The sequence below is a fragment of the Callionymus lyra genome, chromosome 19 (assembly GCF_982586985.1).
Source record: "Callionymus lyra chromosome 19, fCalLyr1.hap1.1, whole genome shotgun sequence".
NCBI classification, from domain to species: domain Eukaryota; kingdom Metazoa; phylum Chordata; class Actinopteri; order Syngnathiformes; family Callionymidae; genus Callionymus; species Callionymus lyra.
The window spans coordinates 14,396,560-14,422,719 of record NC_141836.1 but is presented as its reverse complement, the minus strand read 5'-3'; the positions used below and the strand labels follow the sequence as shown (position 1 = coordinate 14,422,719).

At 39.0% G+C, this 26,160-nt stretch overlaps 1 protein-coding gene across 1 annotated transcript in view; it reads left to right on the top strand.

The window, feature by feature from the left end:
• The window catches only part of iqsec1a (IQ motif and Sec7 domain ArfGEF 1a), a 93,134-nt gene that overhangs the window by 15,927 nt on the left and 51,047 nt on the right, over window positions 1-26,160 (top strand). Inside the window, exons 2-3 of the mRNA XM_087782420.1 lie at window positions 5,167-5,196; window positions 15,901-16,008. Of these exons, the coding sequence (XP_087638546.1) occupies window positions 5,167-5,196; window positions 15,901-16,008 (138 nt within the window). The remainder of the gene's footprint in view (window positions 1-5,166; window positions 5,197-15,900; window positions 16,009-26,160) is intronic.

Below are 26,160 nucleotides of genomic sequence, written 5' to 3'. Positions count from 1 at the left end.
TGACCTTGTCTATGCCTTCTTATTCTCCATATATCACCATCAGTCTGGCATCTAACTTCAGACTTCCTTGCAGTCCTATACAAGGCAGAGTTCACATATGAAGTGTTGAATGTCAGTGGCGTGACCAGCGTGACATGCTTCAGTTGCTCATTGATTGTTGCTAAATGAGTCGCTCAAATATGTTTGCAGATCGCTAACAGTACCAGGGTATGTCAGTAGAGTCCAGTTAGTCGTGTACCGTAAAACAACATCTTATAAGATAAAACTGTCTAATTTCAATGATTAGAAATGCAGTCTATGTCATCAGCTGAACAATATATATACAGTATTTACCTTTAGGATTTTTTTTTTCAGCTGTCACTTTGTATTTCAAATACCCAGCAGCCCTGGGCCATATGTGGTTCTTTCAAAAATATGAATATCCCTTATTAGTAACACTATGCTATTGAATTCTATAAAACCATTTTTTCACTTCATTTCCTGTTAAACGCTTTAATCATGCCTTTCTTTCCTTCTTTTGTATGTTGTTTCTATCAAAATAGATTGAAAGTAAATAGAAAAAAATATGAATTAATATTTAATTCACATGTTTTTGGTTCCCCCTTTTTTTTTTAGGTTGATATTCATAAGAACATCTGTTGAACCTGACAGCATTGCTTATCGTAAAATTAATTTTAAGCTGTTTTGGGCCACATTTATTTACCTGTTGAGCCATCTTTGGCACCCGGGCCTCAAGTTGACACATTTAAATTGATGATAAGATAGACGTGTTGATCATTGAAGCTTCACCTTGATAAGATACATTATTGTTTCACTTCTAAGGACGTGCATAGTGACGTTATTTCACACAAATAACAAAAGTGTGCACCAGTTAACTAGCTGGGCATTGTTTGTGTCCAGTTGCAACATGCAAACGGTAACTCAGCACTTTTGTCCGGCCACGGGTGTTACCTCCGTCCACTTCCGTCCTCACAGCAGGAAGCTGCCTGTCCACGACAGATACCGTATCAGATTCCAGGGATCAGAGAGGGCGTATCTTCCCCGGATGACAAAGCTTTTCCAACTGACATGACGGCGACTCTAGGTCGACTTAGAGGAGTTTTAATTGAGTGAGCCACGAGTTGGGGGGAAAAAGAGCAAATCTCATTTCTTCTTGAGATTCCCTGTGAAAGACAAGTCTGCCGGGGTTTAGTATCTCATACATTATTTAGAATTTATACAAAAAAGTAGATCCGGAGAAGCTGCAGTTGTGAGATATATCGTTCAACTGTAATTCTTGCACTTATCTGTCATCATGTGGTGAAATCTACTTCCTGGGGATGTGATCTGCAGCGATGTCTAATGTCACCAAGAATCGTGGTGGAAAGTGAGTTTTGCCTCATTTTATACACAGTTTCTATAGCATTACCTTTACTTTATTACATTTTTATTTGTTCAGGCTTTTCCTTGATTTTTCTGGAACTCCTGTGTTTATCTTGACCTTTAAAGTATATATTTGAATGAGTATTGTTTTGATTGTTTAAGCGCTTTGTGACCCTGGTCTGGAAAAGCCCTATATAAATACAAATTACTTACTAAATAACTTACTTACCTGTTGAATGTGTGATATATTTCACAATAAAATAATACATTAGTCTAGAAAAATGAAGAACTCTCAACATTTTTTTAAAGGTTTTGTACCTTATAAAAGGATTAAGAAAAAATGTTAATATTGTCATAAGAGTTCTTCAGAATAACGACATCAATCTCCAAGACAAATTTTGTGCTTTTATTGTATTATTAATTATGAGTTGTTGTTTTTTTTTAAAGTCACTGTTAGGTTTGTTCATGAAATCTTGTACCAGAGAAAATTGATTACAAAGCAGAAAATAATAAGTTTTGAATTAAAGTTATATTAACAATTTGCATTTATAGATATTATCCTAAATACATTTAATGTGTTTTAATTTTTTTTTTAAAGAATATTCATTATTCTTTTTCAGACGTGATATAAGTTTTTCTTTTTAATGAGAAAAAAAGTATTTTTTCTCCTTTTTTCGTTTTGGGAAAAGAACACTAATGTAGCAAATAAAAAGCATTGTATTTAATAATATGAAAGAAAAAAGGGAGATTAATAACGTTTTTTTACTCCAAATGGGAGAGTGTTAAATATTATAAATTAAAGTTCGTATTACTTAAAGATAAACATAGAGATTGGCAGCAGGAACTATTAGGGATTTGAGATCTCAGTGCAGTTTTTTACTGATCAAGACTTTTCTACGAACGAAGTGTTAAGGGTCAGGCCTGAGGCCATGGTTCTCAGCAGGGATCGTGCGGAATTGCTCTCTGTAATTGGGGAAACGAGTCATCGCCTCAGGAAGTGACTTTATTTTTTATATATCTTTGAGTTTCATATGTGAGTGACAGGACGACTGAACTCAAACAACTCAACTCAAACCAAACCATTGTGATGTTGTCAATCACTCTCCCCCTCCCTCTGTTTTAAGGTACTGCAAATATTCCTTACATTTGAGACGGTCATAGAGCTTTTTTGAGGATGAAGCATTTGGTTTGTGTCAGAAAGCTCTTTAAAATCCTATCTAAAGCTTTATTTACGATTGTCTTTAACTCTTGTGCGTTCTCATTTGTCTTCAGGCCACTGGGTCACCTTGACCCAGAGACGACACAAGGGTTTACATTTGCTTTTTTACTGCCATTTCACATAATCGCTAATGTTGAGCAAGTTACTTTAAAAAATGGTAACTTGGTTACAGTTTCTAGTTACTTCTTTTAAAGGTAGCTTGTTACTTTTAAAGTAACTAGTCACTGGGGAAAGTAACTTTTTGTAAGGGGGATGAAAAGTACAGGGCAGTGTTTGGATGCTGTTATTAAACTTGAGAAAAAAAGGAAAGAAGAATAAATAAAATGAACAAATACAAAGAAAAAATAAAACAAATTTAGTTGTGAACCAATCGTCAATTTTGAGGTTGGTACAGATCGAAAAAAATGTTACAAGTCAACAGGTTGATACCATTTTTTTGGCCTATTTTTGTCCTGCTGGGGATTTAAACACACACCAACTCACCATTTTTTCCAACTATACACAAAATACCTATTAAATAACAACAATACAAACGGTCTAACGTTGTATTCAAACGCAATATATTTTTTTAATTAAATAAAATAAGTAACCAAAATAAGTGCAGACAGGTCGGAAAACGGGGGTCATCTAAATCTTTACTTTACACTGACGAAATATTTAAGATTTATATTTTATTGCACCGACTACCGAATGCAACATTTTTAAAAACACGCTCAAAGGTGCTGCTAATTCAGCGAAAATGTTGGCGTCTTCATTTTCAAACCCGCCGCCCAAACACATTTACAGAGAGTGTAGCCGACATCTGGGTTCCAGCGGAAGCTGGGATCTGTAAAAATGAGCGCATAAAGTGCTGAAGTTGCTCATCTGTCTTCTGGAGGTTCAGAGCGGGGCCAGAGAAATGAGCCACTAATCTACCCCTAGTGGGATTTATAGTCATTGGCGAAGCCCCGGCGATGTCATTGCGGCCCGATTTTCCCCGGGTTCTGACCTCTTCTGCCAGCTGTTGGGGGGAAACACACGAGCGGAGGTTTTGTTTAAAAAAATGATTGCTTGCCTGATCATTTCTTTTTTTCTTTTTTTTTTTTCCCCTCATTGATGTGTTGTGTACGCAGCGGTCGATGGCTTCAGTAATTGGCATTGGATGTGGAACGACAGCTTGTGTGTCAATGAATCTCATCCGACCACTGCGTTGTATTGACCCGGCTCCGAGGTTCACCTCAGCCTCGTCCCACGGCCCGACAAGCCGCTGCCATGGCAACGCTAGCGTAGCCTTTTTTTGCTGAGCAGAGATGTATCCGCGGAGATCATGGAAGTAGGACGTCGAAGACATCCGTCAGTGTTGCACATTAATATCCGTCAATAGTCATCAGTCGTTACCTCGTCCGGCTCCACAGAAGTGTACGGTTCAGCCGCGGCGCCGTGAATACCTCATTGTTCCTCCGCCTGGACCACAAACCAGGGATCATAAATTTCTCCCACATGCAGCCGCCCGGATGTTTTATTGGACCTTTGTGAAATGGTTCAGGGAACAAGCTGCTTTTCACTTCTGTGCTGCGCCACTTTTTTTAAAACAGTCGTTGATCTCAATACTGTGGCGACACATGACCAGGACTTCATCAAAAGATTCCTGCGGATCTCTTTTATAGAGCTGTGATCTGTCGATCAGAGACCACCATGTGACGCTTGTGTTTGGGCTGTTACAGAGACACTGTTTCTTTCAGTGATAAAATTAAGTAAGAGAGACGATGAAAGAAAGGCTTAAAATAAGCTAAAATTGTTATTTTATTTTCAATTAAACAATAAACTAGGTTTTTTTAAAGTGTGGCCCAGGGGCAAGTTTGTCGTATTTTAAACTGTATTATTCAACCAGAGAATATAAGACTCATATTCAGTAAATTAAACAATGAATGTAATGAAGCCCTTTTATAAAGAGATTTCAGGAGGTCAAAATGAAAACACGCAGAGAAGCAAATACTGAAATATTTGTTGATACCTTGAAAAGGTTATCTATTTTGTTTTCAACTGGTTCAAGATATAGTCACTTATTTGATTGATATATTTGTAGTATTTGTAGTATTGTCGAGTACTTGACTCTGGTGTTGCAGAATTTACAGACCACATGACTCTTGACAAACATTAACTTTAAAAACTACTAGAATTCACTATAAGTTAGTCCACTATTGACTGTATCCTCTCGTCCTTAGTCATTACTATGACTGCTGTGATTTTACTTCAAACACACTTTATTGAACTGTGAAACTAACTAATTGATTTAATAATTATGTGACAAACATGACGTAAAAAGTATTTAAAGGATAATTAATAACAAGCTATTTTTCAAGTGAGAAATGACGTAGAGTGACCCATTAGTTGATGTTACACTTGACGTTGCTTGCAAACGCTCGCTTTGTTGTCGGCATTCCTGCGACCGCTCCAACTTCCCTCTGGAGTGCAGCTGCTGATTCAGTGCTGGTGTTCAGTATGCTGTTTGATGAGGCACGTCTTCGGCCGCATCACTCTGCTGCCTTGTACTTTCCACACACTCAACAAAATGCACTGAAGCCGTTTCTCTCTGTCTCCTGCAGGTCTGGGAGTGGATCGGCCAGAACAGTCAGGTAAAGTTACACTTGTAATATACCTTTCTTTCCCCTCTCTGTGTGGATTCTAAAATATAAATATCTACTTTGCCCTTCACTATCTAAAGCATTGTACGACGACACGTCTAGATGTCAGTGGAGTTTCCAAACGCAAAAGTGTGAAGTGTTTTAAAAGTGAACATTTCAAGCTTTTATTTTTTATTTTTCTAACTTCACACTGACGCGTCCTCAGGCCTGTTTTCTTCTGCTCCACATGTCCCACACAACGTTTTTTTTATTTATTTTTTAAATCCAGTGGCCCATCGCCTGGAGACATAAGACAGTCTTTGAGTTGTGTGTCTTTCACGATGTAGCTTCGGAACATCGCTGAAGTCTCCCTGCTTCCACGAGCCAGGAGAGTCAAATCAGGTGAAGAGAAATCAGATTAAAAACAACATTTATTTTTTAATGGATTCAACCGAACAGTGTTTGTTCATTTTTGTGTCGCAATTAAACTGCCAGCCGCTAGATGGCGGAAGTCATTACGTCCTGTGCAGCCGAAGGAACTATTATATCCTGCGGGGATGACTGAGGACGAGAGGATACAGTCGACCTTTGTTACCATTAAAATGAATGTGAATAAACCCCAGCGAGTCTGAATAACTGTTTGGAATAACCAAACCAAAGATTCACCAAAAATAGTATTTTCTGTTTTTTTTAAACCAAGGCATGCAGTTACACTTTTCTGACAACATTTTTTTTAACTTTCACATCCTCGCATAATTTATTTACACCTTTTTTGCACCTTCTTCACCTTTTTAACATGGTTCTTACAGGTTTACAGCAGTTTAAAGTTAAAATAATTTACTATTCTTATGTTTAGAATTAACATAAAAAAGCTTTTTGTTCATTTTTGTGTTGCAATTTAACTTCCGGCCGCTAGAATGCAGCAGTCGTTACATCTTCCGCTTCTAAAGAAACAAATAAATCCTGCAAGATCCTGGCAATCACTGAGGACAAGAGGATACAGTCGACTTTAAAGTTAATTTTTTCATACGAGAATTTAAATAATATTTGTTTTTATCAAGGTCAGTGCAGACTCTAGACATCTGTAAATGATTCCAACATAAAATAAGACTTCCATATGAAGCCATCACGGAATGTCAGCGTCAATGAGGACACTTTAAATGAAAGATCAAGTGTGATTACTAAAACGGTGAGAAATAAACAGCTGAAGTGTACGTCAGCAGTATTGAAAGTGTTTAATGTGCTGAGGCAGTGATGGAGGGTACAATGTCTGCAGCAAAAAATTGAGGTAGTTTGCACATGGACCATCTTTTATATTCTGCAGCGCTCGGTCAGGTAAGCTAAATCATCTGACAGCCGCTGCTCGCTGCCAGTGGCCTCCTGATGAAATTGGCGAGAGCGTCGTCCTCGTGTGTGAAAAATCGCTAAACGTAAATTAAGTCTTTAAAGTTCGTCCCAAACCCTCTAATGCCCTGAAAATGACATAATAGATTGAACGTGGAATCGGCTGTGATGTTGTCATTTGGCCACTCTTGGTTTAAGTCGACGTTCTATCTTCGGTGACACTTTAGTGTGAGAGGTTTTCACTGAGCTTCTGAAGGTATAGTTCGATGTAGAAATTAAAGGTTTTTCGACGATATTTTATATATATATATATATATATATATTTTATATATTATCAATATAAGTATCTGATATTTTGATGTGTAAAATGTTGACCTTTTCCCCCATGTTTTCTGTAACAATTTTGACCAGTAATGATTAATGTTTAGATCTCTACTTTTTTATTCTTATCATTTTTTTTAAATCTCTTTATTACATTTTTTTTCTTATGTTTATTAGAGGTGGTGATTGATGTTTATTGCTAAATAAAAACTTTATTTGAAGTTTGAACACTGTTCTGCAGAGTTACAGCAACATGTTAGAAAACGTGCTACTCTGTCTGAAAACATCACTTTCAGACAAGATTTCACTTTTACCATAACATTTTAAAAGAACTTCAAATAAGTGTTTCTTGTGTTTATTAGAGGTGGTAACTGATTAATACCTAAATAAACACTTTATTTGAAGTTTGAACACTCTTCTGCAGAGTTACATCATCATGTTAGAAATGTATGGAGTGCGATTACTGCCACCGGTTTGAGCGAGCGCGTCTTGGTTGTTGTACACTCAAAAAAATTTTTTTCGCGCAAACTCACTGCTGCGTGCTCAACCAGTAAAAAAAAAACGCGATACTTTATCAATGTTCAACAGCACCTTATCGATAATACATATTTATATTTTTACATAGTTCTTTTATGGTTTACAGTTAAATGAAGTTTGTATAAAATCCAAATAATTTAATATTCTTATATTTACAATTAACAGGCAAATATTCATGCCATTTGTTAAATTTTGTATTGAAATTAATCGACTGGTCACAGATGGCAGCAGTCAGTACGTCCTCCCCAGCTAAAATAACAATTAAATCCTGCAATATCCTGGCGATGACTAGGAGTACGAGAGGATACAGTGGACTCCAGCAGCATTTGAAGTTGATGTTTGGACATAGTTTGGTTTCAAAACAAATTAAAGCAGTTAAAGTCATGTGGTCTGTAAATTCTGCAGCACCACTCGACAATACTACAAATATATCCTTGTTCTGACAATATTGCAATACATCGTATTGTTATCCCTGTATCGTAATTCATAGATACACATCATATCCCCAAATTCTTGACTATATGTTATCAAGTGCACATGTTGTGGCAACAGAGATTTTAGAGCATTGCAGTAACACTGCAGATTTATTCATCTTTTTAACTCTCGTATTGTCGAGGGTTTTAGTCAGTGTAAGACACAGCCTCTCCAAAGTCCCTCATGTTTTGAAGTTATTACTTTATAAAGTTCTCCCCCTGTCTGCAATCTCGGCGAATGAGAGGTTACTAGAGCGGAGTCCATTACGACATAATAATGGCTTCACTCCTCCTCCAGCCAGCTGTAATCAAGCCCAGCTTTGTTTATACAACGAGTCCCTTGGATGTGGGACTTCCTGGATTGATGACGCACGGTGACAATCCTCGATGCGTTACCAATCATAGCATAATGCAAGGTTATTGTAAACAAGATTTAATCTTCAGAAAACAAAGTTTTTTCAGTACTGTGGGGCTTAAGCACATTTTCTACTGTAAATATATCAATGAAAAGAGAGTTTTGTACAAACAGACACATACTGATGATACAATAGAGTCCAACATCTATTTAAGACGCACTTAAATCAACACATTAGTTGAACTTTAAGCAGAAATGACAGTTATATTAAAAAAAAAAAAAAAAAACGCATGTATAACCCAGAGAGAGAGAGAGAGATGGTATGACTTTCATTTAAAATCAGACATTTAATATTCCACCCTGCCTGCACTCTCTTCTTTACCCCAATTAAAATGAAACACCGACACAGGAGCAGCTGATGCAGTAAATTAGCTTCACAGGAAACTATCTCATCTACATCTACCTCCACCACACTCATAACCAGAAGTTATGTATGTCCTACATCCAGGGATGATTAAACACTCGGAGTGAATGAAATCCTCTTCTGTCCACATTATGGAAGTTTAAATGTTGAATTCAATCGTTCCAACTCCTGTTATGCGAAAGATTATTACCGTTTCTCTCGTGGTATAACGGCGTCGAACCTCGTGAAAGTTGCGAGGAGATAGTTGGGTTAGGTTTGATTATGATTAATAATGGAGGAGCCACTGAACTTGGTGCAGCCGTGATGAATGAATTTATAAAAACGCGGCTCCCGACGGACGACTTTGAGCTTGTTTAATAGTGGTTTGTGTTTACGTGGAGCCGAGGAAAGAGGATGAAGGCGGATTCATACGCCGGGCTAATGAGAGGGGAATAACAACATGGCAGTGTTTAATTGGCCCGGTGTTCTCTAATCAAAATGGATGGTTTCATTCTGATGCGATTAGGACGGCGCTGAGAAAAGGGCGACGGGCTCTCGGCGGCCTCCGTGACCTGCTTTCACCGGATGGTTCTTCAGTGAATATGTGATGCGTAGATGCCGTCTGATGCACTTCTGTGCCATTCACCGACTTGGATTGGCGTGGAACAAAAAGCCGGTGGAGCTTTCGCCGGAGTGATTGAAAGAGCCGGATGGAAGTGCATCTGGCGTCCCTGGACGCCTTAAGAGCACTTCTCAGCGCTCACCTCCGTGTTTGTGAGGGCTTGTGTTCTTATGAACTGCTGAAGAACTGTTTTGTTGTTGATACATAAACAACATATTTTACCTCATGGAAAAAAAAGAAAGATAATTAAAGGCTTATTCACAGCTTCTCACGGCTGACGGTTTTATTTTTATACTGGGAATAAATTAGCCTTCTTTCTTTCACTGAATTAAATGTTGTATTTTTCTCATTCTTTAATTAAAAAAAAAAAGAAAATACAAGGACATACTATTAGTTGAATTACCATAGTAACAAGTGTATTTTGTCGGTCTTTTTTATTATTCTAGACTCACAAAATTCATCAAAATGTCCTAAAATAGGCAAAAATTGTTACTATGGTTCTTAAAGATCAACTAATGTGTTGATTTAAGTGTGTCTTAAATAGATCTTGGACTCTTTTGTATCATCAGTATGTGATTGTTGATACAAAACTCTTTCATTTACATTTTTTCTTGGGATCATACCGTGTTTACCATAACCACGCCCACTCTGATTGGCCAAACATCGAGGTTTATCACCGTGTGTCATCAATCCCATAATTCTCCAACTCCAAGGAACCCGTTGTATAAACAAAGCGGGCCGTGACTACAGCTGGCTTGAGGAGGAGTGAAGACATTATTACGTCATAATGCATACTGCTCTCGTAACCTCTTGTTTGTTGAGATTTCAGACGGGGGAGAACTTTATAAAGTTATAACTTGAAAATATGGTCATGATGAGGGACTTTTGGAGAGGAGGACTCCAACATTTGAAACATTGTTCTAATGACATTGGTCCTATAGGTGACATAACTCCCACACAATTTTATATGGTTTATTTTCAATTTCTGATAGTTAAAGCGGCTCATTCATAACTTCCCCCTGCGGAAAACACAGAATTGAAAACTGAATGGTATAAATCTTAGCCTAGTTAGCAGGTTAACAATTGATATTGTGGAAAGGATGGTATGGATTAAAGGCAGGACCTGAACATGTTGTTTTTTTTCATAAGGGCTGTGTCTCGAACTTTGGTTCTTTTGTGGCACCGACCGAAATGGTTCGGTATTACTAAGTATGGAAACATGCTTCATCCTTTAGTGCCAACTTTCGGTACCTACTTGTGATCAATACTTGATAATGTGTTGATTTTTCTGAAGAAAAACTAATAAGTGACAAAGGCAATGGACTTAAGATCAATTGGTCACTTGTTAGCAAATGTTCTTTTGCAATGGAAATTATCAATTTTCTTTTTTTTTGTAAGAAAAAAGCTTGGAATAGTAATGTACAAAAGGTGAAGAATTAAACTTTTTATTATGTTTTTGCTACAATTGATCTTATAAAATCGTTAAGGAACGGATATCAAAGTCAATGTATCGTTATTGGTACAAGTATAGGATCGAGATTTTCCATCGAGACCGAGCCCTAGTTTTTCTATAAAATGAATGCCCTTTGGAGTTCTTGTTCAGGATTAAGGGAATAATGGAAGTCCGCAGAAGAGCTGAGCCAAAAGGTAAAAATCTCAATGCACACGTCCATATGCTGTATTCAAGAAGAAAAAAAGTAGATTTTTGTTCAGATTGTTGATTTCAGAGACAGTATCTTGCATGAGAAGCTTCGACATCCTGTAGACCTTCAAGAGAAATTTGCTTGTGGACTTTTCATCAGTAACGCTAGAAAAGCAGAGTTGTCTTGGAAACGCCAAACAAAAGATGGAGGAGCATTCTGTGTAGAGTGGAGTCTGGTCCCTCTTGATCTGACCTTGAATAAATGGAGGAAAATAGACGGTGGAAAACACATGCTGTTGATGCTGCTGCTGAACCTGACTTGACAGAGTTATGGCTGTAATTGAATCCGTCATTCAACCATCAGAGGATCCTGCAGGAAACAACTTTACGAAATAAATGTAACAAAGTAAATTAAAAAAACCTTTGCCGGTGTTGCCGTCAACCATCTGCAGAACCGTGTCAAAACAATTTGTCGCATCTAAAGGGAAACAAAAGAAAAGGTAAAGCATTAAAAATATATTTTCTTCCTGTCAAAAGCCATGGTTGAGGAGATAATCCAGCCTCTCTTGCTTAACAACCTGGTTGTGCACAGATATCGTGTGAAACTAGGACACAGTTTCGTCTTCAACACTGCAAAAGGAATTGGAAATGAGCTCCCGATGCATCTCGTCGTTTTGAATTCCAATCTCACAATCGGTCGCGAGATAAATCTGTCAGCGGAGTTGGCCAAAACCGCTCCGTGACCTCGGGTTTCCGAGCTCGCAAAGTGACTTTGTTATCTGGCGTCAAAACATACATCGACAGCAGGACGTTGGGTTGTCTGATGAATTATCTCCTTCGGAGGCTCGGCCCGTTTTCCTTGGCTCACTTGGAACAATTACATCTCCATCCAAGCTTCACCTTTTATCCTCATCCCTTGTCTCCGGTTGCCATGGAGAGCTCAACTTTGACGGGCGAGGACATTCCCGCCTCCCATCGTTTGCCCTTGTGCCCGTCCTTTTGAGCGAACGAGTCGTCGGGTCTTAACGATGGCTTTGTGGGTGCGTTTTGTGGAAAAAAAAAAGGGGGGGAAATAAGTGGCGGAACATTTCTTATCAGCTGCAGGTTGCCGCGGCTCCGTCGAGATGTTTGACTGATGTGTCGGATCAGATTTTAGACGGCGAGAAAATTGAGAGGAAATCAGGGCTCTCAGCAGGATGTTAATAATTCATTATGCCAAAACAGCGGCAGTCGCTGCCGACACTTCTTCAGTGACTTCGCTCCGAAACGTGTTGAATACGACACCCCTCGATCTGCTGCCGCGATCATCATATGCATATATGAACCAGCGCCGATTTTACATCAGGGGTCGACCTTCTTTTATCAAGCCAGATGTGGCTTTTTTTTCTTTTTTTTGGGCCGGATAAAGACGCCCGTCCTCCTCGGAGTGTGGTGACTGCACATTGACAGGTTTGAGAAATGTGCCGGTTCTGTCGGAGGCGAGCGGCCCGGAGGTGGCACGGCTCAGTGGAAACCTTAACAAACACGAGATGAGAGCCTAATGTCTCCTCGGTAATAGCATCCGGTGGAAGGAGATGAGAAACGTCTCTTTGATGATCAGTCGAGTACGAAACTGCCTTTTCCGACAGTACGACTGTCGGGCCGCCCTGGAATCGCTTCCAAACAATTGAATGATTCTCGGTACATCTGTGTTAAAACTGGAGATGAAGTGTTTATTATGAGCAGCTGGTAAATCCGTGTTGATTTTCATCAACACTTTGGGATTTGAGATTGGGGCGTTGTGTCCCTGAGCGAGACACTTTACCCTGATTTCTCCTGATGGTTGAGCTGGTGGCTGCGTCACAGCCTACTCCCGTCAGTTTGAGATTGTGTGTGTGAATGGGTGAATGCGTAACTTGGTGTAAAGCGCTTTGGTGCTGAATAAGCAAAATAAAATCAATATATAACTAAGAGCCATTTACGAATACACACAAATGTTTATAGTTCTATTTGTTTGTGTGTGTGAATCCTTGTGGTGTGTTTCCCTTCCACCTCTTGTTAGGTAATGTGATTGTTGGATTATTTTTTATTGGTCATTTTGACAAGAAACTCATATGAGGCTATGATTGTATCAAAACCGTCACAAATGCGAGAAAGGTTTAAAGAATAAGTACATGAATCTGTACTGTCATCTGCGACTGTGTTATTGGACTTTAACTTGATTCAAAATATATGTTATTTGAAATAAATGGTCAATAATCGCAAAATGCAGACGAGTCACGAATCCCAAACAAGGCCTGAAACACGCACGGCATCCAAAACAAAATCTTCTCAATTTACTCCTGTGACTTTATAAATGCCAAATATCAAGTTGGAAAAGAAACCGATTCTTAAACTATAGCTTTGAAGCCAATCTGTGGTTGAAGTAAAAGGTCAAGAACTTGCTTGGATTGATCAAAAATAGTAACCATTCTGCCAGCTCTCATGCAAAAAACTGCATGCATACATTTTCAGACGAATCCTCTCCCACATTTATTGAATAGTAACCTGCAGCAGTAATGTTGCAAAAGTAACGATAAAAGAGAGCCGATTTATTGTTTTAAAGTGATTTTAAAACCTTGTCTGTGATGTTTGACTTGTCAGTGCTTTGAGATTTGTGCACATTTATTTAAAAATTACAGTTATAATTATATATATATATATATATATTATATATTGGGGATTTGCTATTTAGTTGCTTCTAACACTGGCATATCAGTTTAGAATTAGGAACTAAAAGCCTGAAATCGACATGTTCTAGATTAGATGTAGGAAGGCTCTTAAGTAGGGTTCGACTAATAAGAAGTGCTAAGATACTTCTGGTGATAGTAGTGGTATAAACTTGTATACATTTCCCCGGACCTGCTTGATCCCTGTGTGGGTCAGATCCATTTGAAATATCTTCTTGAGCTAAGAGCTGCTCTGGCAAACACTTCCTTCTTTCGGAGCATTCTTAAGAGCTCTTTTAACAAGATCGTATCACCTAAAAGCTTCATAATATCGGAAGTACAGTTTCCCACTGTATCTCCCGCGCGTTCGTTGTTTCGACCTCAAAGAGAACCAGAAGGCAAACCGTTAAAATAACTTGTGTTTATTCTAACAACAGAAGGGGATTAAGGCACAGAATTCTGGGTCAGCGACTGTTACCTGAGGAACTCTGCGATAAAGCCTATGAACTGACGACAGAAACACAGAAACAGACATTTCTTATACAGTCGAGCTTGGGCGAGGACGCTTCGGATTGGCTCCATGGACCCGGACCTCGTTTTGAGTTGGTACACGTCAGGTTGCTTGGCAGATTAGGGTGTTGTAGCAGTGTCCCCAGACGTAAACCTTTGACCCAGACATGGACCGTCATCAGACCAGTTCTGCGGTTGGAGAATGGCACGTTCGGTTCCTCTTCACAGCACTGATGGTTCCTGTTCTTTCACTAGTCAGCATTTCACACTTTTAATTATCACTTCACACTTACATTGTGGCCTGGTACTTCCCATTTAATTCAGGTTAGATTTCTTACCAGGTTAGATTGTACTCTGTGGAATGTTCAGTTTATTCTTTATTGGTTAATACATTGTATATTTTATCTATATTCTATAATAACAAACCTAGGAATCAAGACCATTAACTGTTCTGGTAGGCTGGTTCTATTTTTTTTATCAAGCTGTGTTACTGCTGTGTTACAGACATTGCTTAAAAAAGAAAAAGCATATCTTTAAATAAAAATAAACTCCTTTTTTTAATGTATTGATATCTCATCTTAATAATTCTGTTCTTCTGGTTTGCGTGGTGGTTCTGGTTAAAAAAAAAACTATTTTCTACTTTCAAACTATTAATTATTGTTTAACAAGATCAAAAGTTAAAACATTCTATTTAAACACGTTATTAACCGTAACTTCCTGGTTGTAAGACTTTATTTTGATGAAGGCAAATGAGGAAGCCTATTCACCTTTTTTTATTTTTTAAGGTTAAACCAGCTGCTTTTAAGAATTCTTGGAAACCTGAACTCATCATCCGGTCATTTAAAACTAAAGCCTTTAAATGGCACGGCTGCAGGATCACTTCTCCCTGACATAAAGCGAGTAAATGTCAAGCTATTACAATAAGAACTTCATTATATGTACATATTTTCCCTGCCTTTACCGGTTTAATCCCATCTAACAGGCCTTCTATCATTACATGGATCCAGCCAGACCTTTTAAGTTCTACGGAGATCAATAAAAGGTCCACACTGGCGGCCATTAATCACATCTCGCATGTGACGGATGAATAGGATGTGTCGGCCACACAATGAGATCCATCAAAAGCGTATGACAGCCCAATATTCCGCAGTGTTTATTTTGTGGCTCGTTTTCAGCCTTTTTCCATGCTCCCTATTCGCAACCGTCACACGTCGCCTCCAAACCTCGGCGGAAAGTTGAAACAGATGCCACCACGATCATCATAAAAAAAAAAGTTTCATTAAAGGAATTCATAAAACGATCCGGAGCGTATCACGGAATCTGCTCTGTCATGGAAGTTTACGGCCAATTAATCAATCCAATTAAATCGCATATCTTTTCTTTTACTGAAGGAGGACGCCGTTGTATTAGCGATAATAAATCTAATTACTGTTTAATTAAGTTTAAGGGGAATGTTATGCAGCAGAAAGTTCAGGCCAGAGAACATAGTAGAGGATCTTGAAATGACTGGAGTCGGATCTTCCACTTGTGTTTTAATGATGGTGCCGCAGAGGCCGATGATGCTGGTTATTTGAGGTCAAACGGGGCATACGGCACCCCGGGTCCAGATATGGGAAGCACTGAGGCAGATGTTTGTCCTTCTTAATGTTGGATAGCTGTGCTAAAATAGCCTCTCCTGCGACCGGACTAGAGGTTAAAGAAGCAGGAAAGTTAAAAAAAAAACTGCTGCGCACAATTTTTTTTACACACCTGCCCTTAAATGTCATTTTCAAGAGTTATGTGTTGTTGTGACGCATTTGTCCCTTTTTTTTTTTTCTCGTAGGAGACATGTATCTCTTCCTCTGGAGGTCGTGGAGAACCCCGGGAGGATGGTGCCCGTCAGATGCAAGAACGTGGTCCCGTGCCGCAAGTGGAAGTCGGCGTCCTTCGGGTACAGTAAAAAAATGCCGAGCGGTGACGCCACGGTTTTGACGATTTCGCCGACGTCTTCTTTAAGCTGAGCGCAGGCAGGGGCTCGTTAGACGTCGACCTAATAGTGTGTGATGCCCGCCTGTGCGAGCCGTCGAACGCTGCCAACCCATTAGCCGGAGCTGAGCGCCGAGCTTCAGAACGCCTGTGAGCGAGCGACGGGAGATGAGAGCAGGCGGTGGCATCGCTGGGACAGACTTAAGGGGGCTTCAAAAGGCTGGAGAGAGTTTCAAAGACGCCTCCCAGGGCTGTGTGCTTCATCATCAAATACGAGTGTGCACTTAATCCATAACCCACTTTAGGCTCAGCCCACAAATAAATCCCAGTCTATAACGGGAACGTGTTCTATTTTTAAAGAGCTGGATACTTTCTGATGAGTAAGAAACATCTGTGGGTTGTTTTTAGACTTTTGATAATGCAGAATAGGTTTTTTTTTTATCCACCTGCTTTAGGAGTATGATGGAAACTTGGATCCTTTCGGTTTTTGTGGTTTCATGCCACAATCCAAACTCATTAAGATGTAAATTTATGAAATTGAAAGTAGTAGAAAGGACAGTATCACTCAGATTTTTATTTGCGAACTTTTGCGAATTCTTTGGATTTATACATTAACTCTGCATTCCAAAAAGGAGTGACCAAGACAGGAAAATGGGATTTACTACAGCAGGAATCTGTTGTCTTAGTCTGGTTTAAGTCTTGACGATATATTGTCTTCATTTCGCCTTACTGTAGTCTCGACAATCTGTGGTCTTGGTCTCGTTTTAGTCTCAACTATCTATGGTCTATATCTCGCTTGCTCTCGACAATCTGTGGTCTTGGTCTGGTTTTAGTCTCAACTACCTATGGTCTTCATCTCGCTTGGTCTCGACAATCTGTGGCCTCTGTCTGGTTTTAGTCTTGATGATCTATGGTCTTCATCTCGCCTTAGTCTTGACAATCTATGGTCTTGGTCTGGTTTTAGTCTTGACAATCTATGGTCTTCATCTCACCTCGGTCTCGACAATCTGTGGTCTTGGTCCCCTTTTCTGTCTCGACTATCTATGGTCTAGGTTTTGCCTTTAGACTCGATGAACTATGGTCTAGGTCTTGCCCTTTAGACTCGACTATCTATGGGTCTAGGTCTTGCCTTTAGACTCGATGATCTATGGTCTAGGTCTTGCCTTTAGGTTCGACGATCTATGGTCTAGGTCTTACCTTAAGACTCGACGATCTATGGTCTATGTCTTGCCTTTAGGTTCGACGATCTATTGTCTAGGTCTTGCCTTAAGACTCGACGATCTATGGTCTATGTCTTGCCTTTAGGTTCGACGATCTATTGTCTAGGTCTTACCTTAAGACTCGACGATCTATGGTCTATGTCTTGCCTTTAGGTTTGACGATCTATTGTCTAGGTCTTGCCCTTTAGACTCAACGATCTATGGTCTAAGTCTTGCCTTTAGACTCGACAAACTATGGTCTAGGTCTTGCCTTTAGACTCGACAAACTATGGTCTAGGTCTTGCCTTTAGACTCGACGATCTATGGTCTAGGTCTTGCCTTTAGACACGACGATCTATGGTCTAGGTCTTGCCTTTAGACTCGACGATCTATGGTCTAGGTCTTGCCCTTTAAAATCGATGATCTATGGTCTAGGTCTGGAGAAGTCCTGCTCTTGTCTTTATCTCAACTCCGTCTTGGTCCTGGCTGAGGAGGAAGTATAAGAATGTATTTTCCTTGAAAAATGTCTAAATTTTCTTTCATAAACATTGCATTAAATGTCTGCGTTCAAAGTCTCCTCACACACGTCAAAACATTCTGAATTTACAAGTCAAACATGGACGTTTTGAAAAGGATTATGTTTTTCTGCCTTGTGTAGCTTTTCTGCCACAACCCACTTGACAAGTGAGTGATTATCTGTATACGTTTGCTCTCTGATGGACCCCCCCTCCATCCCTCCATCCCTCCATCCCTCCCCTGTTCTTACCCTGCAACAAACAAAAGCTGACCAGAAGTGACCGTGCTGACTGAGAGTCTACAAAGCGAAGGACTGTCTAACTCCAGTAGAAGCAATTTATCTCGATCAAGTCCTTGCTTGACCGGCACTTCAGTTTTCCACTGTTTTTACCCTTTTTAGAATTATGCTGCAGAGAATGTTTGACATAAGTTTGAAAGGCGTACGAGAGTTATCGATCTTTATCTGCTGCTGTGGCAACAAAAGTGAAGGAGGAGACTTGTGTTAATCAGGTGCTGTCTTATGACACTGTGTTGAATCAATTCACTTCTTTATGTTCTAATAAAGACTCAGATTTGCAGTTAAAGAGTTGAGAGAAGAGAGTAGTTATAGGTGAATTATAGCCCTTCAAATTAGCATAAAGGAACTGAAAATATAGAAGTCATTCTTCTGCTTCCTCTTTTAGCCCCTTGCGAACTTAACTGATATTCTGGAAATCTTAACTCTCTCTAACTTACTGAATAACAAACAAATATGAATGAATTATCATCGATTTTTAATTATCATGGGGTTCTTCCTCCCTTAAGTCCCTTATCCATTTTCCAAAACCATTAGGCAAACAAAAACATATTGGATAACATCTCAATTTGAACTTTAAAAGCCTGTTGTTCATGTACAGTGTCTGTAATACGTCAAGCTTTTCTGTTAAAGTAGAGAACAAGATGGTTGCGATTAACAAAAAGTTGCATCCAAGGAGATGAGCGAGAGGAAGAAATGCCCATATAATGATACACTTTCAGTTTAACCCTTGACACTTGAAGACAAACCCCAAAATGGAGAATGGTATGTCAGTAGCTTAATGTTAGCAAGTCATTATTACCTCAGTTGTCTGGGTAAAAAACATTTGAGGTAACTTTTTGAACACTACCTTTTTATAAGCTCTGGGTTCTAAATGTAATCACAGTTGGGTTGAATTTGGAGTCTAATTTAGGTCATAGAGACATTTATATAAAGTTTCATAGAGAGTCTACTACAATAGTAGTATCATTCTTAAAGTGAAAATAAAAAGATTATTTCTGTCAGAAAGGTTTTTAACTTAGAAAGAAAGATTTTGTACGAAGTAAAATCATCATGTAACTTTTTAACACTTGTTTTGGTCAAGTTTACTCGGAAAAATAGTATTGTAAACTAGTGAAAATGAGTAAAATACAAACTATATTGGACTATCTTGTTGTAGAGAAACAGGCCAAATCTCTTCCTGATTATGTATTTTTCATGCACTTGTTTTCTTTGCCAGCTTTTTTATTTTTGCTGTTTTTACCTTTACCGGTCGGTCCCAAACAAATGTTGGGGGACCCCTGTGTGTCATCAACGATTGTGGACTACTTTAGAGACGTATAGTTGGTGAATCTCTTCTCAAACTTTGACTATAAAGCATGAAACTTCTTCCACCAACATCTGTAGTAATCTCGGTGGATACAACGGTAACCGTTCAATCTGAGGGGCCTTGAGCAGGACAAGGCCCCTGGGTACTCGAGTCATTCCTTGTGGTTTGTACTACCCCCCCCTCTATCCAGTGTACCTGGTGTCTACTGCTCTCTTCATCTGCAACAGAAGCAATCACACGCTGGAGTAGCATTTGATCAGCTAATAGCTTAGAAGTGACAGCTTATTTCCCATGGCGGCGTGTGCTTATTTCAGTCAATGAAGTTCACCAATGATGGATCTGGCGAGCTGCTTTTTATCTTGATTCCGCTGGAAGGCTAACGATCAGCATACGAAACGCTCCGTAAATTAGATTAGTAGGAACACAGCAGCTTGCGAGCCGTTTAAATGATGCTCGCTTCGCCGCCACTGGTAACAGCCAGATCTCACTTCTACCGCTGGTCGTAATTGAACCGTTCATTGTGTGCTTGTGTATCGTGCGTTATCTTGGGCCCCTGGAGATCATCTTCGAAAACAAAAATGACAATTCAGGAGTCCTCTTTGGAAGGATTAAAATATATGACGATGAATTTAAGGGAAAGTATTTCTCGTTCTTTTTTTTTTGTGTTGTGTTTTTAGTGGCTGAAAGAATGATTGACAGTCAATATGAAGAGCCACAGTCCAGAGAGTGAAAGTGCACACTGTGGCAAAGCCCTCGGGATTGATGCAGGAGTCTCAGGCTGTTGAAGAACTGTCATGGCTGTCACATTTTTTGTGAGGTCTGGGACAGGGTCTGGGCCAAGGTCGTAGAAGGTGAAGAGGGACTTTTTGTAGTTTGTTTACTTCAATGCAATTATTCCCTACAATAACTTTGTTTTTTATATCGCACCTTGTGAAATACTGTAGCACAACTGTAACGGGGCAAGGTGACCCAGAAGCGGAGGATAATAAGTTACCAAAAGACAGTTTAATAATCACACCATACACAATTTAACCCACAAACACGTCCTCAAGATGGCATCAGTGTCTCAAGAGTCCAAATCTCAGTCTTTACCAGTCCACTTAAAAACTAGAAGTCCAAGAAAAACCAAAGCAAGGGTGTCTCGAACACGGGGGAACCACTACAAAAACAGGAGGTTAGTGTCCAAGATACGAAGTTGGTTCACTAGGCGAACAACCGAGAGGTTTACCGATGGTCCAGAGAAAACGTGCTGATGTCGACTCAGGCCAGGAGCAGACTTTTTATGCAGAGCCGCTGATTGGCGACAGCCGTAGATCTTGCCAAGCATCGCCCTCACCGACTGTCGAGAGCAACGAAAACATAGGAAAAGACTGTACAAAATAAAAGCGAGAGAAAGGGGAACACATATCAGCTTATCCGAGTCTTTTCGATAAACTCAAGGTTTAGGGTTCAGATCTGGACTGCTAAGTCATTTTATGTGGCCCTCAACGCTTAGAAAAAGAGTAAAGGTCATGTTGGTGTTGTAGCCCATAGAGAATTTACCTTTCTTTGTAACCTATGACCTTTAAGACGGTGGGAAGACTTTTTTACGGCCCAATTTTTATACATTTTATTTGTTCCATTAAGAACATGAAGAAGATGAAAAACCTTTTTCAAGGTAGTCCTGGCCAAGAGCCCAGCAAAAGATACAAGTTACAGTTATAAATCAAAAAAAATCATACATATTGCAGTTACAATTCAAAGAAGTCAAATCATTGAGTATTATAAGAACTATAACTGTTGCAGTGCATGATGGGGCTTCTTAAGATATGATGGGCCGCAGGTTTCACTAGCTGTTTTCAAACATACCACGCTCATTGACCCTTGAAACTAAAAGTAAAAATGTCTCTTAATCCGAGTTAAACTTTCTCAAACTCTTGAGAGGATTAAAGTGACAACATAATCCAATCATTTTTTTTTTTATTCATGCCGTTCTTTCCAAGCTGTTACTGTAATTGTTTCTTCTGGCGACATTTTTTTTTTTTTTTTACACCCGTGCTGTAAATCTGCTCACTTTGTCCTCGCACGACTTTTCTGTGCCAACATCTCAGGAGTGAAAACAAGCCTCCACTGCGTCTACATGAGCCGCGGAAAGTAGAGCAAGACTGCCTGACCAATGGGGGATACAGGATTGTCATAGTGGAATCTCTCCGGTTCAAAGTGGAAACTCGCTTCCAAATAAGGTACATTTGAATCACCAGTTCCCGTCCAATTCCTTCCTTTCACCCTTGAGCAGACCATTTCCTCCTCTTACAAAACAATCTTAACTATTATTGCTCCAATCAATTTTCCTCCCCTCGAACAAAAACTCCTCTTGTCCCATTTTCTCTCTCGCTCTCTCTCGTAGCATCCTCGTGGAAGAAGACACAGAGGAAGAGTTTTTATGGAGGTGTTCCGCTCACGCTCGGGCGTAAATGTCCCTACAAGCGTTTACATCCCTTCTGTTAAATCCCTCATGATAGCAGGGAAAGGTCATAAAGCTGCTAATATCGCGGGGGCCATTGTTTATCGCCGCGTCGGAATTCGGATTCGCCGGCCGACCACTCCGAGCAGGAGCCGTATTTCACACATAAATAATTCAAATGCCTCATAATTTTCATCTCTGGTCTTATACTAGCAGCACTGGGTTCCAGATGAGCTCTCGTGGCGCTGGATTACAGGATTAAGTGAACAATATTTTACTTTTGAACAAACTTTTTAAAGAACATAATTCTCTTGTTTAATAACGATGCACACTGTATATCATGTTAAAGTTTTACAGTGTTAGATTATTACTACATTATTACACTATATATCAATATTATAATATTTCTACAGATTCACAATAACATTGTTGTATTGCAGATTTATTACAACATTATTCAACTATTATGAAGTTAATATTACACTATTTTTCAGATATTAGATGTATTACAATGTTAGATTATTACTACATTATTAGTAGAGATGTATTACAACATTAATACAATTGATATCATTATTACAATATTTCTACAGATTTATAATAACATTGTTATATTGCAGATTTATTACAACATTATTCAACTATTATAAAGTTATTATTACACTATTTTTCAGATAGTACAGATGTATTACAATGTTAGATTATTACTACATTACAAATAGAGATTACAGCTTTATTGCATCATATTACATTATAACATCATGATTACAATATTAATATTTTTTACAACATTATTATACTATTATTAACACTATTATCATGATATTACAAATGTAACACAATGCTAGATTTTTACAAAATTCTAACATCGGGAAATAACAATATTTTTGCGGATTTATAACAACATTATGTCATATTACAGATTAATTACAACATTATTAAACCATATTGAAATTATTATTATTAATATACTGTATTTCAGATGTATTTTAATTTTGGATTATAGCTACATTATTACAATTTTAGTAGAGATGTATTACATAATTGTGACATCGTTATAAATATTTTTGCAGATTTAAAACAACATGTTATATTACAGATTTTTACCAACATTATTTAACTATTAAGTTAGTTATTATAGGTTATTATTAGGATATGACGGAAGAGATGTATTACAACATTATAACAATATTTTAAAACTTTATAACACCGTTATATGTTTAACATTACACATTTTTGTCAAAACATTTTAAGCACACGTACCTATTACAGTTCGTACACTTCTATAAAATATAAAATGAATATCACTCCTTTTCTCTCCTATCATTGAAATATCTCACTTTTCTTTTTGACAGTGAAATTAAATAATAAAGAATTCCACTTTAGAAATGTTCAAGCTTTTAAACAGGATCTTTCTACAAGACTAAATGAGAAACTAGGTCACAGTTCGATCTGTTTAAATAAGAGAGATGCAGATGATTCATCGGATACACTATTATGATGAAGTATTGTCGCATTATTACAGTGTAATTACAATATCATCGCCTTTTTACAGGATTATCGCAGTACAAACTGCCCTTTATTGTGTTTACAAACTCGGATAACATCCAAAATGTAAAATAATTGTAGTTCCCTGTTGTGTGTTCGATAAGGTGAACACCTCTCTCCGCTTTCTCTGTTCCATAGTCGCACACGCTTGCAAATGACAGCTTCTCACGCCAAGATTAATGCAAGAACATAATCTGTGAGTCGATACTCAGGTTGTTATTGATGCTATGAGGCAGGTGCAGCCTACACTTGTGTGTTTTTTTATAGACTCGTTGGCTGTTGTTGCCTGACATCACACTTGGAGGGTTGAACGATTAATATTTTATCACGTCATTACACAAATTGAACACGAAAACACGTCGTTAATAAGAGGCGACGTCATGCTCCACTTTATTGTTTTTTACCCAACTTTATCAGTCGAGGCAACCAACTTGTTGGTTTTTCAGCGCAAAAATGTTATTGCACTGTAATACTACTGTTATTAAAGAGTCATTATTAGAGTATCGGTGTAGATATTTGACATTAATACGTCAGAAATACAACAACAAATTCTCCAAATACAATGATAAATCTCGATGCAGAGGTTTGTCCTGAGCGGGTCGAACCGTGGTGCGGTTTTGTAAGTTTCAAAGGTCATTCCCGAGTCAACAAAAACCGCACAGAAAGAAAAACAAAGTGAAATCTTGACAGTGTTCTTCTGTGCATGTCGACATCAGACAATTATTTGATCTCCCCCAACCCCCGGAAGAAAAAAAAAAAGGATTCTGTGGCTGCTTTGAACACTTGGCTGAGCCCGTGTTCAAAGTTCCCCGGCTTTTGTTTTCGTCATCACATTTTTGGCAAAAAGTTAATTACACCCTCCTCGCTGCAGAGCGGGAGCTGCAGCACAAAGTTTTTGGGGATGTGGAGCATAAACGGTGGCATGATTTGTGGCCGTGACAGCGAGAATGTTGAACTCTGTCTTTCATTTCTCCGGGTTCTGGCTCTGGATCTCCTGCCGTGGGAGAAGGAGATGAATGTGTGTGTCGGCCTGTGTGGCTGTTGTTCCTCTTCGCTCTTATTGTTTCGCTCGACGGGCTGCGGATCCGCACGTAAATGGTTTTGGAGGATAACGACGTAACACAATAACAGGCAGGCAACAGTTTAGTGGAATTATTGTCGCGTATGAAGTCCCAGAACAATTTTGAGATGCTGGATCCGTCGCACAGTTTTTGTCCTGTGTCCCCGGAACTTTCCTAGCACTTGTAAGGAAGTCCCATCAATCGTCTGAATGTACTGCAGACCAAGTGGAGTCCGGCCGGCGGGCCATTTGCTGCCCCTCTTTCTCAAAGGGCAACTTATGTGTTGATTTAAGTGTGCCTTAAATAGATGTTAGACCTCTATTGTATCATCAGTTTGTGTCTGTTTGTACAAAACTCTCTTTTTATTGAATTATTTACATTAGAAAATGTGCTTAAGCCCCGCCCACTGAAAACTATTTTCTGGTGGTGGAATCTTGTTTACCATAGCCACGCCAACTCTGCTCTGATTTGTCAAGTATAAAGGTTTGTCACTGCACATAATCAATCCCGGAAGTCTTCACCTCCATGGGACTCGTTGTATAAACAAAGGAGGATGGGATTACAGCTGGCTGAAGGAGGAGTGTAGACCGGTATTACATCATAATGGACACCGCTCTCGTAACCTCTCGTTCGCCAAGATTTCAGATGGAACAACTTTATCTTTAAGGGTAATAATTCAAAAACATGGTCATGATTAGGGACCTACTGTGTTTGGAAAACTTTAGAATTAGAAGAAGAAAGGAAAATACTCCTGACAAAATCAAGTTGGAAAAGCCCCCAATGGACTTTAATTACTAATACAGTGTATTTCAAAATTGTATCTCAGGCTTCTATAAGTACATGATTAAAACTGGTATAAGAAAAAACCTAAAAACGTCCCTATTCAATTAAAAAATACAACTTTTAATAAAAGTTTTTAACATCACTTCTTATTGATAAGATAATGTTCTACTTACTTACTTGTCCGTCAAGTCGGCCACGCCCCTTATTATGCAAATGAACGTGGATGAAAAAACGGGAATATAATCGAAAAGAAAATCCAAGTGGACAATCCATGAACTACGCTTTTTTTTCTCACTTCAGCATTGGCCTCCCTGTCAATTTAAATTCATGTTCCTAGTGTGTGTGTCAAGAGGCACATGAACGTCTCGTCCTTCATGTCATCGGGTCACGTATGATTAAAATCCATATCATGTGTTTACAGCTGAAAGTAATGAGTCGATCCGTCATGCCATTCTATTTATTTACGTCGTACGGTCAATTACTTGCCCTTCGTTTAATGAAGTCTCAATGGTGTATCAAAGGAATTCCGCGACAGGTTAGGTATATTTCCCAGCATTCTTTGCAGCAGAAGACGAACCCACAGGTGTTACAATGCGAGAGATAAAGAATATTTTCCCGACCAATTCTTTTTTGCTTTTCTCTCCACTGCATGTTTCCCGCGCTCAATTAGATGGATCGTGAGATTATGATGGCGCGCGACTCTCTTTCATGGCTTATCCTCCCATCATCTCCATCCCCTTTCGTAATATCGAGCAAAACCTCCGAGCGCCTTTTGGATCCATCTCCATGTCCGATAAGAGCGTTTGTGCTTCTGTAGCTGGTGTGATCGTGAGAATTGAAGGCTCAGAGCAATGAGGTGGGAGTGAGCGCCCCCCCCCCCTACACCCCAATCCCCCAAATAAGAGCCGTGATCGCTTGTTCCCGGTCGGCGTTAACGGTTGTCTCCACCAGGAGAGGGATTTG